This window comes from Equus caballus, chromosome 28 (genome assembly GCF_041296265.1).
Source record: "Equus caballus isolate H_3958 breed thoroughbred chromosome 28, TB-T2T, whole genome shotgun sequence".
NCBI lineage: Eukaryota > Metazoa > Chordata > Mammalia > Perissodactyla > Equidae > Equus > Equus caballus.
In genome coordinates, this window is record NC_091711.1 from 45,810,172 (window position 1) to 45,829,219 (window position 19,048).

Genomic DNA, 19,048 nt, shown 5'->3' on the forward strand with positions numbered 1-19,048 from the left:
CCAGGGGTGTGTATTGACTTCTTCCTTTTGGGGTTTCAGAAGCGGGAAGGCCTTCTGCATTCCAGCCACATCACGGAGGAGCTGACCACGACCACAGAGTAAGTGGACCCACACCCTGCCCTGCGTCAGCCGGGCCCCGGACATACGTGGGGGCCACTTTTCACTCAATGTCCCTCAGCCTTACGATGAAATTTTCACATGAACATCCACCCTCGCTTTCCTTCCTCTGCTCACTTTCTTCAAAGTTTTAATGTTAGGACTGAGCTGTTTGCCACAGCCTTTGGACTTCTCAGTCCTTATGTTAGAAGGTGAGCATTAAGAATGTTGAGACACAGGAGGTGTCCAGAATGGTTAAGGGACCCGTTGTCCTGGTTTGTTTATCCATCTACATTAGCTCCGTCAGAGGGAGGGAGCCACATGGCTAAACTAGAACTTTCCTTTGACAGACAGTGCTGAGCTATCTCTTATCTCTTAGAGAAAGCCAGAGGGCAAAATTTATTTTTTATTTTTTATTTTTTTTTTTTGGTGAGGAAGATTGGCCCAGAGCTAACGTCTATTGCCAATCTTCTTCTTTTTGCTTGAGGAAGATCATCCCTGAGCTATTATCTGTGCCAATCTTCCTCTGTTTTCTGTGGGACACCACCACAGCATGGCCTGACAAGTGGTGCTAGGTCCATGCCTGGGATCCAAACCCATGAACCCTAGGCTGCAGAAGCAGAGCGCATGAACTTAACCACTATGCCACCAGGCCGGCCCCCAGCAGGCAATTTTCAAGAAGGCTAAAAGGCTTCAAATCTATGGAAAATAGCAAATCAAATGGTCTATCTTGCGTATGGTTTTTAGGAGCCTTTACAACACCCTGTTGAGAATCTTTAAAATTCATGGCATTTGTGCCTCTCGACTAAATCTGTTTCCGATGAAACAGAACATTTAAAAATCGATCCTCTCAGCTAACCCACCTGCTCAGTTCGCAAACCGATTGATTACTATGTCGTGAATCGTGTACAGTCTTTCAAACATCGGAGCTCACACGGGAAAGCACTGTAGGCGTGGGAGCCGTCAGGTGAATGAGAGAGACGCTGACATGTGCGAGCATTTGTTCAAGCCCATGGTGGGGACTGGGGGCGGTAGAGGTGGAGGGGGGCCAGGGGATGAAGGGCCCAGCCTGGCGCGGGGGTCTCAGGCGGCCTGCTCGGGAGCAGGAGGAGGGCAGCTCGAGAGGAAGCAGGAGTAGAGTTATGTCTTACCCTCTATTAATGTGTGACAAACCACCCCAGAACCGAGGGGCTTGTCCGGCCACCTCATTGTCTGCTCACGGGGCTGTGGGTCACGGGGCTGTGGGCCGGGCTCAGCCAGGTGGGGCTCCAGCTAGTCTGGTGGTTGGTGCTGGCAGGCGACGGCCTCTGTTCCTCCATGTGTCTCCTGTCCTCCCTGAGCCGGGCTTCCTCCCAGGGTGTCCCCAGGGTTCCCAGAGAACAAGAGGGCAGCCACAGGCCCCATGGACCCCCACGCGCCATGTGCTCGCATTCTGTGGGCCGGAGCCAGTCACAGGTCATCCCGGATCAGAGAGGGGAGACGAGTTCCCTGCTGGCAGGAGGGGCAGGCAGACCATGGTGGGGACAGCCGTGCAGCGATGGGTGGATGCGGGGCCGTCACTGCAGGGCTCCTTCAGTTCTCTTGGCATCTCCTCCATGTCTGCTTTGGGTGGGCACGGGCTGGGTGGAGATGGGGGCTTACGCATCTCACCACTGGGCATCAAGGGGGCAGGGCCACATGGCGCTTATTTCTCCCTCTCCACGGCCTGTGTGTAGCGGGGGCTCAAGAGAATATTTGTTAAATAAGATGTTAAGTGAGATGGAGCCAGAGGACTTGAGCCTGGAGAGATTGAGGGGTGAAGGAAAGAACGCCCTGCCTCTCAGGAGGGAGCACAGAGAGGAGCTGTGCGTCGTGCGCTGGAGGTCCTCGAGGAGAAGCCGCGTGCCACCCTCGTGGTTGCAGCTTCGTGCAGTGGAAGTCAGGGCCAGCCTGTGTTTCTCAGGATCCTGTAGCATTAGGATTCCCCGAACGTGCATCGAGCTTACTTGCTGACATGTGACCCTCCGGGGGTCTGCACCCCTGCCGTTTAAAGCTTACCATTCAGGGCTTCCAGACAAGCCATTTTCCACATGAACCACTCCCATGATTGAAATACCCCCCAGATGGCCTTAAGGGGCTGGTGTAAACAAAGATGGTGATTTGCTGCTGATCTCGTGCCAGCACTTAGTAACCTGCGTAAGCACTTCTCGTTTGTAATTAGAGCAGGGCAGAATCTATCAAAATGTGACTTACGGGGCCGGCCCAGTGGCACAGCGGTTAAGTTCGCATGTTCTGCTTCAGTGGCCCGGGGTTCACTGGTTTGGATCCCGGGTGCGGACATGGCACCGCTTGGCAAGCCATGCTGTGGTAGGCGTCCCACATATAAAGTAGAGGAAGATGGGCATGGATGTTAGCTCAGGGCCAGTCTTCCTCAGCAGAAAGAGGAGGATTGGCAGCAGATGTGAGCTCAGGGCTAATCTTCCTCAAAAAAAAAAGTGACATGTTTTTATAAATGGCCCATCAACTGGGCAGTTTGGGGCTCTGACTCTCCGGTTGCCTCCAGCGCCCCCTCACGCTGCTGATCAAGCTGGGTTCTGAGCACCCGTCTGACGGCTCTCTCTGTTCTTGCTTGCAGGATGATAATGGGTCGCTTTGGTAAGTAACCCCGGGGGTGGGGTGGGGAGTCTGAGGTTGCAGGGCACTTTGGGGCTGTCCCAGCATTCCCACCGTCACACAGGGGCCGCAGGACCCGGGGTGGGTTTCTCGGCTCCCAGCAGTTCTGGAATCTTAGAGCAGGTGTGCAGTCCCCCGTGGGCCCCGCGCTGTGGGCTTATGGAGGTTCGAGGGGCCGGGTGGTGATAAGGAGAGTGTGGTGGAGGGTGGGGCAGGGGACAGGGAAATGTCTGGGATGGGGCAGATGCTCTCACCGGCAGGGACCAGGGGCCGAGCAGGGACTGGAACCCGGATAAAAAGGAGGGCAGAGATGTCGACCTGAATACAGAACATAATCAGCCAGCGGGAGAGAGTCTCCTTAGGGGAGGTGCTTTCATAGATCGTTTCTCCACCTTAAAATCTCCGGCCTGGCAGACCTCCTTAGAGTCAGGCAGCCGTCAGTCTGGTCCCAGCTGGGTGACCTCTGGCCTGCTCCTTCACCTCTCTATGCCTCATCTGTGAAATGGGACCTTGACGTTGTTGAGAGGATAGCGTGCGATAATAAATGTGCGCTCTGCTTGGCCCTGAGCCCGGCTCTCTTTCTGTGGGGTGGTTATCACTGTTAGTTTTCAGTGGCTGTTCCCAAAGAGCTGTGCCCTGCCCCGTTATAGCCCCAGAACTCATCTTCCCCTCAGCGAGGACGGCAGATAAAGGGACAGCTTGTGGCAGTGTGAAAGCCTCAGGGATGGGAACCCCCAGTGCAGCCGCAGCCGGAGGCAGCCTGAGCCAGGCTCCCTGCTTTGGGGACTGTTTCAAAGCAGATAGCCCTTGACCCCCAAACACGGTGTTCTCCACTGAGTGAGGAGGGAGCAGAGCTGTTGGAGGGAAAAGTGGAGCCAAATAGAAGTTTCCCTGTGTGCCTGGTGAGCCTGCCGCCTGAGCTGGTCCCCTGGGGAGGGGGGGGTGCTACCCCGGAGCCATCTGCGGCCTTCGCCGAGGGGCTCTGTAACCTCAACGTTATTCTGGGGACCGATGGCACACTGCTGCTTGTGTGTAAAGAGAGGATACGGCTGTGATGTTCTCAAAGGTCTCGAAGGACAGAAAATGTAGCAATTACACTCCTTAGCCTTTGTAAGCTGTGTGGGGAAATTCTTAGTCTTCACTATTTTTTTTTTCTTAAGTAGCAATTCAGTTCCTTTTAATGTCTTTATTATTAAAAAAAATAGTAAAAAGGGAGAGAAATGGAACCCCTCCTGTGTGGCTTTGGCGAGGGCGCGGTAGGGGTGGGGCTCATGGGGCGTGTGGGACAGTGGGAGTGACCCGGCCCGGCCCTGGGTCTGGGAGGAGGCCCGTCTAGGGGTGCACCTCTGTCCAGTCCTTTCTGCAGGGAGGGCTCCGACCCCCGCAGGGGTTGTCCACGCACAGAGGTGACGAGAGTGGGGTGGTCAGAGCATTAAGTGTGGTCTTTGGTTTTCTGTGAGTTGTCACCTTTGTGTTTGGGGCAGGCTGGTCCAGGGTCTGGGGAGCCCCGGGAGGATCGGTTCAGTTGGGGGGCTGTGTGCGGCACCCGGAGGCAGAGGGTGAACACTCCCCATCCCCCCGCAGCCGAGTGAGCCATTGCTTTGGGGGCCGGTGTATCAGATGGTGACTCCCTGGGAGGAGGCAGGTGTCACAGTTTGGAAAATGGATTCAGCCGCGTGCTGACCTTAGAATAGTGGGGGCGGGGCCGGGAGCCCCGAGAAGCCCTGCATTGTCCTCCCGTGTTCCTAGGCTCCCAGCTTCTGAAATGCAAACAGGCTGTTAGTGGGCGACAGGCACTCAGTTCGCCCCCAGCTCGCTGCTGCTGATGCCGCTCCCAGGTCCCAGTTACCCCGCTGGCTGGGCAGCCTGGGCACACGCAGCGGGGCTGCCGCCGGCCCTTCTCCTGGGGGAGCCTTCGGTCCCCATTGCCCCATGGCTTCGCTGGGTGCTGGTCCCTAGCTCGCCTCGAGCTGGTTCCTCTGCACGTGGTTGGGGTCAGCCTTCCGCCTGTAACTCCCTTGCTGCTCCAAGAGCATCCCAGATGCCCCCTCTTCCAGCTTCCACACTTGCAGTGCCCTCTGCCTGAAATGCTCTCCCTCTGGAGTCCCCCATGGCTCACGCTCACTCAGCTCCTCCAGCTCTCACTCATCATCACTTAGCAGGGAGGCCCTCCCTGACACGCCCTCCGGCTCACCCCACCCCTGCCCTGCCTTGTTATCTCTTTTCTCATCTCTCTGCTCACTGGAGCACTTTGCTTGCTCCTTGCGTCAGTGGTCACTCACACGGAGCCCTGCCATGTGCCTGGCAGACCCAGGGTGCTGCGGCAATCTGGGGACCCCAGCCCTTCCCTCTTTCCTCTCACACATGGATCCTCCCACTGTAAGCATCCTGTGGGCTGGACCGTGTCTTCCTCAGCCAGCATCCCCCGCAGCCAGCCCTGGGCCGCAGACTTTCCAGGAGCTTCCAGAATACCAGGCAGACCCTCCTTGGCTAATGTCGGCCCGCTGGGCTTCGCAGGGAGTCACGTCCTCAGCACAGTTTCTCCCATGAGCAGTCTGAGCTAGGGAGGGAGGGACCCACTCTGCCCCCACCCAGGGTCCTCCCCTTCCCTGCCTCCGGAGGGCATCACTCTCCAGACCCAGGTGGGAATGGGAGGCCCTTCTCTCCCCAGGGGAGCTGGGGAGCTGCAGCCTGGTCTCCATGGCAACGGGTTTGCTGGCTGCCTGTCCTCCACAGGCGGCGCCTCCCCCTCCCCCCTGGGCTTCTCCCCAGCTGTAGGGAGAAGGGAGGAGAAGCTTTTTTCCTCTTCCCCTCCTGGTCTCCTTATAACCCTGGTCTCTCCCGCTCACATCTCCCCCTTTCTGCCAACAGAGCTTGTTCCAACATTGCAGCTGGATCACACTGCTCCTAGTCACCACCCTCCATGGCTTCTCACACTGTGGGACCTACCCCCTCTTAGCCCCCATAATAGGCCAGCCCTTTCGAACCCACTCTGGCTTTCTTGTGCCTCTCTTTGCGCTTTCTGTTCCCTCTGCCTGGAATACCCTTCCTTGTCTTCTTGCCCCGTCAGGCCCCGGCTCAGATGTCACAGCTCCTGTGTGAAGCCTTCCTTGGTCCCCCCGGCCCTATGTCCATGGGCCCCCGACTCGGGTGCCTTCATGGACCAGGCTGATAAAGCCAAAGAGGGAAGGGGCTGGAATACCAAATGCTAAACGGCAGCTGCCCTCAGACCCCGTGCAGGGTGGCAGCGGGGCATGGTGGGGCCTGGGGCAAACTGGAGGGTCCACACCCTGCTTCACAGGCACGTGGATCCAGGGGGGCACCGTAGGCAACCTGTGGCCACAGCTTCCGGTCCTTCAAGAGAGGCCAGAAACTCAGAACTTTGGGACAAATCTTCCAATTAGAAAGATGTCACACAAACAAAAACAACTTTATTTGGACTAAACTAATCCCTGAAGGTGGAGCTTGGTCCCTTTCCATGTCCTTTCTGGCCTTTTGTGGCACCTGTCCTGTTGGTACCACCTCGGTTTACCCATCTGCCTCCCCAGCTGTCCCCGCCCAGGGGCAAGGCTGCCCTGTGGTTATCTCCGGCACTGTCCCCAGGGCCTGCGGAGGAGATGGGCTGGGGCAGGAGCGCCCCGGGGAGGAGGGGGGCTCTGCCAGCCCTGTGTCCTGCTCTGCATTCACCGGCTGTTTAATTCCCGCACCAGCGGTGAGGCGGGACTGTTTTTATTCTTGCTTTATGAGGAGGAAGCGGGTTTGGGGGGGAAGGGACAGGCCTGAAGCCATGGGGCTTTGAAGTGGCGGAATCTGGATTTGAACCCAGATCCAAACCCGCATCTATTTTCATCCTCGAGGCCGTAAGGGCAGGGGCGCAGTAAGGCTCGCCTGGGCCTGCGCCGTGTGACCGGCCGTGTGGCATTGCCCTGGGCAGGTGAGGTCCCCGGCGCAGGTGAGGTCCCCCGGGGCGGGTGAGGTCCCCCGGGGCGGGTGAGGTCCCTGGCACAGGTGAGCGCGCCCCAGGGCGCAGTCCTCCGCACCCCCGTGCGGACTCTGCAGCCCAGCGGTGGCCCAGCTAAATATACTCGGCTGACGTCAAGCGCTCTTCTGCTCCCGGGGTTTCTCTCAAGCTGCATTTAAAGTTTGTATTTTGCTTTGTAAAGATTTAGCTCTTTTTTTCCCCTTAGCAGACTGCCTTATTGAGTATAATCTGACTGAGATGATTATAAAAATAATTTACAGCTGCTGCGGTAGACGGGCGGTAGGGGGTATTCCCCTGGGTGTGGCCTGTGCGGGAAGGAAGTGGGGCGGCCCTCATCCCAGACAGGCAGGGGCACGCCCCCTCCCTGCGCGTGCGTACACCCCCCACCATGTTCCCTCCCTCCCCACCCGCAGGCCGAGGAGGAGGCTGCTGCCTGGCCTGGGCTGGGGTTGTGGGTTGCCTCCCAGACCTGGCCCTTTAGTGGATGGGGAGCATCTTCCTTTTGGGGCCAGGTCAGGGGAGAAGGGCTGGATGCTTCCTTGGGCGACGTCCTGCCTTCTTCTCATCCCTCCTTCCCTCCCCCCATCACTGCCCCATCAGGCTGGGCGCCCAGGCCCCCAGGGCTCCCTGTTGGGCGTTGGGACCTAGCATGGCTGCTAACAGAGGCTTTGCTGCTGGCCGGGGTCCTCTGAGCATATACTGCCCCCAGGAACCTTGGGGAGACGGGTGGCTTCTTGAGGACAAAAGTTGGGTCCCAGGACTTTCCAGATGCCCTTCTCCCCTCCTCCCCTGCCCCTCTGCCCTGGCGTCGACTCCACTCAGCCCTGTGTCCACCCTGGCGGCCTCATTCCTCCTGCGTGGGGTCCAGGCTGCAGCGGGCTCTGTCCTGCCTCCATGTGGCCACGGCTTCATCAGGCTAAAACTGGGCACCTGGTGCCGCAGTCCTGCTCCTTTCTTAGCCACCAACAGCGTGTTCCCTTTGCCTCCAGTGGCCCCTCATTGCAAAGAGGAGGGGTTGGTTCTGTGTCAATTTGGAGGGCATGGCTGGGCCCCCGACTGGCAGTCAGAGTGGGTTAGGGCTCACCTTGGAGAAGGAAGATGGGCGGGACGCAGAGGAGCAGGCGGCGGGGGTTCCCACAGAGGTGGACACCCCCGAGAGAATTGCTGCAGAGAGGGTCTGGAGCAGGGTCTTCGGGTTCATTCTTTCGTTCTGAGCATGGCTGTGGGCCCTTCAGTGTTCTGGGAGTCAGAGACAGTGCAGGGCTCTGGGGAGACAGCAGTCCCAACCCTCGAGGAGCTCACAGTCCAGCAGGTCATATGCAACACACAAATACACACAAAATGTACTCTCAAATAGTGATTAAGTGCTATAAAAAGTGCACCAGGATAAGAGGACAGAGAGTGGGAGTGGGGCGCTCTTTGAGATGGGGATAGTTGTGGAAGGCCCCTCAGAGGAGGTGACATCTGAGAGCAACCTGAAGGATGTGAGGCCAGTGAACAGCAGGTGCAAAGGCCCTGTGGTGAGCATGTGATAGAGGAGCAGCCGGGAAGCCGGTTGGTGGAGTGAAGTCAGGGAGAGCGAGTGTGTTGGTGGATGATTGTGAGCCTGTTGGAGCCCCCGGGAGGGAGAATCAATTTTATTCTAGAAGTGATGAAAAGCTGTGGGAGAGTTTTAGTTGGGGGTGGGGGGTGGGCATGGGGAATGATCCAGTTTACACTTTAAACGGCTTTCCCTGCCTGCTAGGGAGAATGGATCAGAGGGGCCGGGAGTGGAGGAGGGAGGCTGATGAAGTAGGAGGCTGTGGCCGCCCCTGGGTGAGGGGCCATGGGGCCTGAATGGGGGCAGCAGTATGACGAGCGGGAGAGGTGGTCACATTTACCGACAAGATACTGGTGGGTACGGAGCGTGGAGGAGGGAGAAGCAAGAACCCCCAAGTCCTGGGACGCGATGGGGGCAGCTGTCCCTGTGCTCCCCGTGTATTTCAAGTTAAAAGATGGACCCTGAGTTAGAAGGAGTCTAGAAGCATCCTTTCCTTGGGTTGTTCCTCGTCAGCGCCCACCCTTCGGGTTCTGCAGGAACTGAAAGGGTTCTAGGCAGGCTGAACGTCCCGGGGGAGCAGAGGTCCCTCCCCCCGGGCCGGGTGGGGGTCAGGGCAGCAAGTGCATCTCCACAAACCCTTCTTTCTCCCCGTATCTCCGCGGTCCCCGCAGAGCGCGACGCCTTCGACACGCTCTTCGACCACGCCCCGGACAAGCTCAGCGTGGTGAAGAAGGTAAGCCCGTGGTCGGATCGTGTCTCCCTCCGTCTGCGTGCTCTTTGCAGCATCAACCCCATGCTGGGAAGAGGGTGGGGAAATGTTTAAAATCTGAAATGTTTGCCACTTGGATTGAAGTGTAATTATAGTCAAAAACAGAACTGCGGTGCATAAAATTAGCACCTTTTAACTGCACGTCTCTGCTCCCTGGGTCCCCGCCCGCCTGCTCGCCCGCTCCTGCCGAGTGCATTACCCAGCCAGCGCCCGCGTGGCGGTTCATTCCGACTCGAGGCGTTTTTTAATGTGGAAATGTTTTTAAGCGTGTCAACCTGCTGGCTCCTGCCGGCCTCATTACCGCGGAGCTGCCCAGTAAACAGGCTTTGCCAGCAGAGCTGTTCTGTGCGTGCGTTTGGCCCATTTCCCCTCCAGGCAGGAGCACAGAGGCCAGCCCTGCAGCCGCAGCTCAGGCAGCCTGCTGGCGATTCCGCGGATGGAAAAACCCGAGCGAACCCAAAGCTCTGAGGGTGGGGGCTGGGGAGCCATGGGTTTCTAGGGGGATCTGCCAGGAAGGCTTGTCCCCACCCAGGAAGAACTGAACCTCTCTCACTGCACATCGAGCTTATCTGAGCACCTGCAGACAGCTCATTCCGCGAGGCAGCCTACGGTGGGCGTGCTCCCGCTTTCCTGTGGAATCGGAGGAGCCATCGTGTCTGCCTGAGACCCGGGGGAGAGGGGACGAGAGTTCTTGAATCCCTAGGATGGTTTTCCCATACAGGTATCATAATGCAGGACTTCTCAGAGCCTTTAAGATGCTGATGTGCATTGTAATTCTCCAAGAAAGGACTTAGTAGGAAGCGTTTCCCAAACTCATTTGTCGGTAATGAGATTTGTGTATCTGTTTTGGGTTGGAATGCATTGAGTTCCCGTGGAACCTGCTTTTGGAAAGTGCTGGTCCTGGCTGCGACAGGGTGATTGTTGGCTCTTGGAAGCACCTTCAAAAGGCCGGGGGAACCATCCCAGTGGTCCTTCTGGGGCACAGCCTTCTTAGCACCCTTGGGGCATGAGTGACGGCCTGGAGCCTCAGAGCCTCCCCCTCCCCTCCAGCCGCTTCTGGCCCCAAGGCCCTGACAGAACCCATTCAGCAGAGCCCAAGAAGATTCAAACCTGCTTCCCACTTAGCAGCTGTGCGACCTGAGGCAGAGTCTAACCACTGCCTCAGTTTCCCCATCTATCAGTAGGGCCAGGCCATCCCCACCTCTCGGGGGCACCATGAGAGTAAAATGCAAGGGCCCGGCGCGCAGCCCGTGGTCACAAGATGGTGTGGAACGTGGCAGCATAAGGTCAGCTTTGGTCTTTCAGCGGATGTGATCTTCTTTTTTTTTTGAGGAAGATTAGCCCTAAGCTAACATCTGCCACCAATCCTCCTCTTTTTGCTGAGGAAGACTGGCCCTGAGCTAACATCCATACCCAACCCCTCCTACTGTATATGTGAGACACCTACCACAGCATGGCTTGCCAAGTGGTGCCATGTCCACACCCGGGATCCGAACCAGTGATCCCCTGGTCACCGAAGCGGAAGGTGTGCACTTAACTGCTGTGCCACCGGGCTGGCCCTCAGGGGATGTGATCTTCATTCGTTCTTTGAAACGACATATTTTGGGCCCTGGGGACCCCAGCAGTGCACAATACACAGTCCTTCTGTTTGCCTGACAGCATCCTGCTTCCCGCCTGGCCCTTCCCCACCCCCATGTTGAGAGCTGCTCTGTTGGTGGCTCCCCGGACCCCAGAATAAAAGCAGAGGGCCCTGCCCACAACCCCCAGGTCTGTCCTGGGTCAGCCCCTCCTACTCTTTCCCACCCATCCACATACAGCCTGAGGATCCCAAAGGGTTCCCACCTGTGCACATGGCCTGGGTTTCTGTGCTGCCCATCGCCCCGACTCCCGCCTCCCGCTTGGCCTCTGCCAGGACCGGCTCCAGTGCGCCCTCCTCCAGGGCCACACCTCTCCCCGTGGGCTCATCAGACCTCCCTCTGTTGCGTGTTTCCCAGCTTTGCGTATCTCTTGATTTCTCTGTTGCCTCCCCTGGGTGTGCCTAATGGAGAACTGGCCACAGGCTCTCCAGGGTGGGGCTCTGTGCTCCCGTCTTTGTGTCCCCAGCACCGAGCAGAGTGCCTGGCACGGAGCAGCTGCTCAGTAAATTTCAGGGGAACGAATAAGGAAGTGACATCACATCCAGGGATGGGAGGGGTGGGGCTGGTATTAAATCTCCATTTAATTTGGGTTTGATTGCTGAGAAGTTACAGGTGACAAGTTTTAAACTTTCACCAGAGAGGAGGTGCCAGTGGCTTTTGCTGTGTATGTCGCAGGCTCCACAAACCCCAGCTTCCCTGAGACAAAGCCGGGATGGAATCTCCATCTACTGAAACGGTGATGGGTGTGGCCCGAGGCAGCCTTTCTCTCTGATCTTTTGTCGCTGGAGGTTACCTATGTTTAAAAATTTCATTATCTTCCCCTGACAGATTTACCCTTCTCAAGGGCCCTGGGCATGCCTCTCGAGGATAGTTAGCACATGTGCATGTGGGTGGTGAACAGAGGTGTGTGTTTCCTTCTCCAGCTGGGATAGATTTAGGCATTATCCCATTAAAACCAAGGGTTGCTGTACGAACAGTCTGTTTTAAACACGAGCCTTTTGTTTTAGCAAACAGGAGGTAATCGAAGCATTCCACAAAACAGAGACGGCCCGTGTCGCCTCCGTTCTGGTGGATGGAGCCGAGTCGCTCACTCATGGTCCGTGTCTCTTTGCCTTGACAGTCGCTCATCACGTTTGTGAACAAGCACTTGAACAAGCTGAATTTGGAGGTGACAGAACTGGAGACCCAGGTAAGGTGTTCTGGGGTCCTGTGTCGTTGTCAGCAGGCTTTCTGATCCCGGGTGGCCGTGTGGGCAAAGCAGGCGCTGTCTGGGTGTAACGAGGATGCCTGGCCGCTCTGGCCTATCCAGACCCTCTGTCCTGGTTTCCTGGTGCTGCGGGAACAAAGCACCACAAGCTGAGTGGCTCAGGAAACAGAAATTGATATCACGGTTCTGGAGGCCTGAAGTCCGAGATCGAGGTGCGGGGGGCTGGTTCCTTCGGAGGCTGAGCGGGGGCATCTGTGTCAGCGCCCCCCCAGCCTCTGCTGGGTTCCTGGCGATCTTTGGTGTCGTTGGGTTGTAGCTGCATCACCCCGACTTCTGGCTCCATCATCACATGATGTTCTCCCCGTGTGCGTGTCTGTGCCCAAATTTCCCCTTTTTGGAAGAACAGTCGTATTGGGTTGAGGTCCCCCCTGCTGACCTCAACTTAACCTGATTACTTCCGTAAAGACCCTATTTCCAAATAAGGCCACACTCACAGGTCCTGGGGGTTAGGACTCCAACACATCCTTTTTGGGGGACACAGTTCAACCCCTGACACCCTCCAAGGTGCCACACCACCTCCACCAAAGGGCCTCTGCATGTGCAGGTCCCTCAGTTTAGATGTTCTAGAATGTTCCGTCCCCCTCTGCTTCTCTCCGTCGCTGTTCTCACACTTGGCGCTGTGGCTGGCTCACTAACGTCCCTCTAATGCATATGCACAGTAAGCATAGAAAGTATGCCCCCTACCCCCACCCCCAAAGCTAAAGCAGCTTCGTGATAAAATATGTTTTGAGCACTCGGCAGGATTAAAGACAAAATATAATTTTTCCCCACGATTAGCTGGGTGCTTGAATTTGGAGTCCTTTGAGTTCTTGGTACAGATTTCTCTACCGCACAGCTGATCCTTCCTAAACCCTGGGGGGATTGCATCCGTTGCTTGCTTTCTTTAACTTTTCTCATTTGCTTTTCTAATTAAAAAAGTAATTCAGGTTCATTGTAGAAATGTCTGAAAATGCAGATAAGTAAAACAAATAAAAATGATTCGTAATGCCCTCCTCAGAGAGAACTGCGCTGAGGGTCTTGTTCCAGGCTCTCTTTCTCCTTGGCGAGCTAATCGGGGACGGCGTGCGTCTGTATTTGAGAGCCGATTGGTCCGTTCTTAATTGGTGTGTTTATTTGTGTGTTGTTCGCAAATACATTTATTATCTTCAGCAGTTTACTGATATTGCACACAGCCTCTGATTGCTTGCTGTTTGGTATATGAACAGTCCAGAAGGAGAATAATTGAAAAGTGAGAATCCTTCTTGCTCTCTCCCCGCAATCTCCCCCCGTCGTCTTCTTGGGAGAGGTAACCAACTACAGTTAATGGTAGGATGTGTGTTTTTCTGCATACTTTATGTGCATAAATGTATTTTTTAAATGACCATAGATCGTACTGTACTGGATAGCTGTTTGCAGTGTGTGTTTTGTTACTCAATCTATTGCAGGCACCTTTTCGTGAGTGTCGGTGTTTCTGTCTCGTCTTTGCTCTGTCGCCTGGGCTGTCTGCATTCGGTGTCTCTAACAGCTGCCTTCTCCTCCACTCTCAGGCTGTGCTGCCCTTGATTAGACGTTTCCCTTACGATGGGCGTTTCCCTCTCTTGTAAATGGTGGTACTGTGAGCATCTTTGCACACAGCTGTGTGCTCCCTTGTCTTTTTCCTCGGCATAAACTCCTAGAAACGGAATCCTTAGACCAGAGGTGGTAACACCAAGGGCCCCCAGGAATGTTTGACCATGTGACACTCTCATCCTGCAGTGGTGACAACTCCTTTTCCCACGTCCTCATCAGCAGTTCCTGACTGTCACTTCCCAGATGGGCCCGCACGCCAATATTAATAGCCAGACATCTTAGGCTGAGATTCTAAGCTTAAATTTGCATCGATCTTTAATTACTCGATATCTCCATTTTTTTCCTATCATCACATTATATAAAGTAATATCTTAAAAATATTTTTAACCACTGGTCTACCAGATTGCTGGCCACAGAAATGCAGAGAACTTTTTCTCTTTTGTTGCAAAGGAATCTGGCTATTTTTATAAATATGTTCACCATTAAAGTCTGGATGCTCTGGGAGTCGGAGAGACCCGGGTTTGAATTCCTGCTCAGGTTGTGTGTGTGTGTGCTCGTGTGTGTCTGTGTGTTTCCCCCTGCATTTTAAAGCTGCTCTTATGCTGTGGGCTTATCCTAGCTTATGTTATATATTATCCTATCTGTGTGATTTGAGTCAGTCAGTCAACCTCTCTGAGCTTCTCCCACAAGTTTAAACTGCAGACAGTAGATATTGTTGAGGCTTAATGGAGATAATGCTCTTAAAAGGTGGGCGGTGACGAGGAAGACGGCGATGATGGTGTCTTGGGGCATCTGTGGGGGTTTCCGTTCCCTGCAGAGAGGCACAGCAGATTTCTGAGCTAGGGCACGCCCCGTCTCAGGATCCCCGCTCTGGGGATGTGCAAATGGAGGGTCCCACCCACTCACTGATGAGCCGCCTGTCAGTGCAGCAGCTCCACTTCCTCTACCTCCGGGCAGGTGTGTTCGTCCACGCACAGCTTCTTTTTGCCTGGAAGTGGGTCAGGCTGATGTGAGGGCTGGCTTCTCTGGGCTTGCTGGCTCCGTGTCCCTGGGGGAGAGCTGCTAAACCCTTCTGCTCTCCTTAGGGAGATGAGTAAGCGATTTCTTCACAGCGTGGAAGCAGGAGACTCGTGACACACGGGCAAAGGGTCATTTATCAGTCAGAGCACATTGAACCCGGGCCTGGTACACTGGCCTTGGGAGAGACCCCGCCCGTCCCCACGTCGCTGATCGTGTCCCTCTGCCTCCGGCTTGTTCCTTAGTGCACTTCCCCTTTCCGAGGACAGGCTTCTTTTTTTTTTTCAATTTTTTTTTTTATTGAGTTAATGATAGGTTACAATCTTGTGTGATTTCAATTGTACATTAATGTTTGTCAGTCATGTTGCAGGTGCACCACTTCACCCTTTGTGCCCACCCCCTACCCCACCTTTCCCCTGGTATCCACTAAAATGTTCTTAGTCCAAAGTTTTAAATTCCTCATATGAGTGGAGTCATACACAGATTATCTTTCTCTTGCTGGCTTATTTCACTTAACATAATTCTTTCAAGGTCCATCCATGTTATTGCAAATGGAATGATTTTGTTCTGTTTTGCAGCTGAGTAGTATTCCATTGTATATATGTACCACATCTTCTTTATCCATTCGTCTGTTGATGGGCACTTAGGTTGCTTCCGTGTCTTGGCTATTGTAAACAGTGCTGCAATAAACATTGGGGTGCACAGGACTTTTGGGATTGCTGACTTCAGGCTCTTTGGATAAATACCCAGTAGTGGGATGGCTGGATCGTATGGTAGTTCTATTTTTAGTTTTTTGAGGAATCTCCATACTGTTTTCCATAGTGGCTGCACCAGTTTGCATTCCCACCAGCAGTGTATGAGGGTTACTTTTTCTCCGCAACCTCTCCAACATTTGTTGCTATTAGTTTTAGATATTTTTGTCATTCTAACGGGTGTAAGGTGATATCTTAGTGTAGTTTTGATTTGCATTTCCCTGATGATCAGCGATGATGAGCATCTTTTCATGTGCCTATTGGCCATCCGTATATCTTCTCTGGAGAAATGTCTGTTCATGTCTCCAGCCCATTTTTTGATCAGGTTGTTTGATGTTTTGTGATTGAGTTGCGAGAGTTCTTTATATATTAAGGATATTAAGCCTTTGTCAGATATATGACTTGCAAATATTTTTTCCCAGTTAGTGGGTTGTTTTTTTGTTTCAATCCTGTTTTCATTTGCCTTGAAGAAGCTCTTTAATCTGATGAAGTCCCATTTGTTTATTCTTTCTATTGTTTCCCTTCTCTGAGAAGGCATGGTGTCCGAAAAGATCCTTTTAATACTGATGTCAAAGAGTGTACTGCCTACGTTTTCTTCCAGAAGCCTTATGGTTTCAGGTCTCACCTTTAGGTCTTTAATCCATTTTGAGTTTATTTTGGTGAATGGTGAAAAAGAATGGTCAATTTTCATTCTTTTACATGTGGCTTTCCAGTTTTCCCAGCACCATTTGTTGAAAAGACTTTCTTTTCTCCATTGTATGCCCTCAGCTCCTTTGTCAAAGATAAGCTGTCCATAGATGTGTGGTTTTATTTCTGGGCTTTCAATTTTGTTCCATTGATCTGTGCACCTGTTTTTGTACCAGTACCATGCTGTTTTGATTACTGTAGCTTTGTAGTATGTTTTGAAGTCAGGGATTGTGATGCCTCCCGTTTTGTTCTTTTTTCTCAGGATTGCTTTAGCAATTCGGGGTCTTTTGTTGCCCCATATGAATTTTAGGATTCTTTGTTCTAATTCTGTAAAGAATGTCATTGGGATTCTGATTGGGATGGCGTTGAATCTGTAGATTGCTTTAGGTAGAATGGACGTTTTAACTATGTTTATTCTTCCAATCCATGTACATGGAATGTCTTTCCATCTCCTTATGCCGAGGACGGGCTTCTTGATAGCGAGTGTTTGTGATGTTCACTCCTCATCTTAAAGTCGGGGGCCTTGGTGGGCTGCCCAGGATGGCGGAGGGAGCTGTCACTGGTTTTAAGTACAAATGCGCTCCCTTCTGCAAGTTCTCGTTTTGCTCATTTCGAGTTGCTGATCTCTGGAAGCTGACAGCCTCCTGGGCGTCCCGCTCCTCGTGGCTGTCCACTCATCCTGCGTGACGATCGTCTCGGCCGGTGCTGACCCCTAGAACTTTCTTGAATGATGGAGATGTTCTGTCGATGCACCATCTGATACAGACGTCACTGGCCACGTGTGGCTGTCGAGCACTTGAAATGTGGCTGGTCCCACCGAGGGGCTGGATTTTGTGTTTTAATTAAAAAACATTTTAAATTTCAGAGTTCTGGAGCTCGGTTGCACAATAGTGTGAATGTACCGAACAAGACTGAACTATGCCCTTAAAAATGGTTAATATGGTAAAATATGCACATCATAAAATTTATCATAATTAAATTTAAAAAAGAAAGCATAAGCCAGTCACAAAAGGACAAATACTGTGTGTTTTCAGTGACATGAGCTCCCTAGGGAGTCAGATTCATAGAGACAGGAGGTAGGATGGTGGTGCCAGGGGCTGGGGGAGGGGGTGGGGGAGTTGTGTTAACAGGGATGGAGTTTCAGGTTGGTGAGATGAAAAGAATTCTGGGAACGGATGGGGGTGATGGTTGCACAACAATGTGAATGGACTTAGTGCCCCTGGACTGTGTGTACACTTAAAAATGGTTAAAATGGTAAATTTCGCCTTATGTTTATTTTTATGCAGTAAAAGAGGGTAAGTCAGCAACAGTCAAACAAAGAAATTTTTAATTTCGATAGGCGCGTGTGGCTAGTGGCTACTACAGTGGACAACACAGCTCCAGACATCTGGAGGCTGGGGGCCTCACAAGTCCTCACTCTGCGGGGGACCAAGCAAGTCTCGGCCCCTAGAGACGCCCTCTCTGTTCTCTGTGAGGGTGGGTGAGGCCCGCCTTCCCGGGGTGGGGGGGCGCGGGGTGCTGGTCTGTGCCCTTGAGGTGAGGCTGTACGCCTGCATCTTGGTTCTCTCCTCCCCTGGGGCAAGTTGTTCTGCCCTCGCTGTCTGCCTTGCTTTGTCTGTAAGAGGAATGATTGCTCCCTGGCCTGGCTCGTTGGGCTGGGGCCAGCAGGGGCTGTCTGCTGAAGAGCAGTCTCTGTTCTAGATTCTCTTTCCCTCTCCGTGGGTGGGAGGGGATGCCGGCTGGGCGGCAGGAAGAGGGGCCGGGGCTGCAGTCCGCAGGGCTTTTCCCCAGGGTCAGCCCCGCCGTTGAGGGCTCAGCTGGGCTGAACGCTCTGTGCTGGGTACACACACACAAAGGCTCAGGTCACCAAGGCTGGAGCAGGTGAAAGTTGAGCTCCCCGAGAGCACAGCTAAAGGGAGGCGCTCAGGCAGCTGACGAAGTGAGCAGGCGAACCCAGACCTGAGCTTAGGGCGCCCTTGGCTTATGGGTTGATCATGCCAGCAGCTCACGCCGAGGGCGCTCACGATGTGCTGGGTGCTCACTGCCCCCACTCCTCTGGATGCTCACGTCAGCCCTGAGAGATGGGAGCCAGTGTTATCCCCAGGGTCAGTAGTTGGGGGACGGGCCTTGTGGCTGAGCTGTCTGGTCCCAGGGACATGGTCCTGTCCACGCGGCTGCACCCAAACTCCAAACGCGCACATGGTCACCTCCAGGCCTGAGCGTGGCACCTTGCACCAGCCCCTTCGCCTGATGGCTGGTCCTTGAGCCTGAATGAGGGATGGGTTATTTCACCCTAAAACATTTTCTTCCTTTGGGTGGATGCAGAGCGTTCACGGCCGTGCGAGGCCCGGGAGCATCACCAATGTTTCTCTGTAGTTTGCAGATGGCGTGTACCTGGTCCTGCTCATGGGCCTTCTGGAAGACTACTTTGTCCCCCTGCACAACTTCTACCTGACCCCGGACAGCTTCGACCAGAAGGTACGTGCTTGGTCTCCATCCTCCGAGGGGCCCAGGCCGTGCTTGCGGGAGCGCACGGCGTCCAATACGCCCTGACGAGTCTGTCTGGAGTCTAGCTGCTTTCTCCAAAAAAGAAAAACTGCTCGACAGATGGTATTGCAATTAGACATAACCTTTAGGAAAAAGAAAAACTGTCGCAGTCCGTGACACTTCAGGGTCGTGTGTGGGAGGCTCTGTTCAGGGCTTTTCTCTGGGACGATGATGTCGTTAATCACTGTGGTCAAACGTCAGTGGAATTGCAAATCCTTCCTCTGTTGGTGCCATGAGTACAGCGTGTCTGGTTTTCTTTGCTGCTTCCTGCCCTTCCCAAATACCATTTTCACAAATCTGGGGAGTGGCTCTGACCCCGGTGTCTCCTGTTCCCCGCTCTTGGGCGATCAACTCGTTCCTATTTTCCCTATTAAGACAATCGGGCGTCTTCTTGAATGTATATATTTTTCATTTCTATGGATTGTTTTCGAGGAAAATTCCTCACGTAGGATTGTTTGGGTCACAGGGCTTAACCTTTAAATTGGGGTTGACGGTTCCACTGTCACCGCCCTTGGTGACCGTGCTCGTCTCTGCCCAGGGCTCCCCAAGGTTCA

At 54.0% G+C, this 19,048-nt stretch overlaps 1 protein-coding gene across 4 annotated transcripts in view; it reads left to right on the forward strand.

The window, feature by feature from the left end:
- PARVB (parvin beta) overlaps window positions 1-19,048 on the forward strand; it is a 110,064-nt gene that overhangs the window by 81,723 nt on the left and 9,293 nt on the right. For all 4 annotated transcript variants that reach the window (XM_023631729.2, XM_070254048.1, XM_070254047.1 and 1 more), the window contains exons 7-11: window positions 40-98; window positions 2,711-2,730; window positions 8,942-9,003; window positions 11,797-11,865; window positions 18,324-18,425. In XM_023631729.2, coding sequence (XP_023487497.1) covers window positions 40-98; window positions 2,711-2,730; window positions 8,942-9,003; window positions 11,797-11,865; window positions 18,324-18,425 — 312 coding nt within the window. The remainder of the gene's footprint in view (window positions 1-39; window positions 99-2,710; window positions 2,731-8,941; window positions 9,004-11,796; window positions 11,866-18,323; window positions 18,426-19,048) is intronic.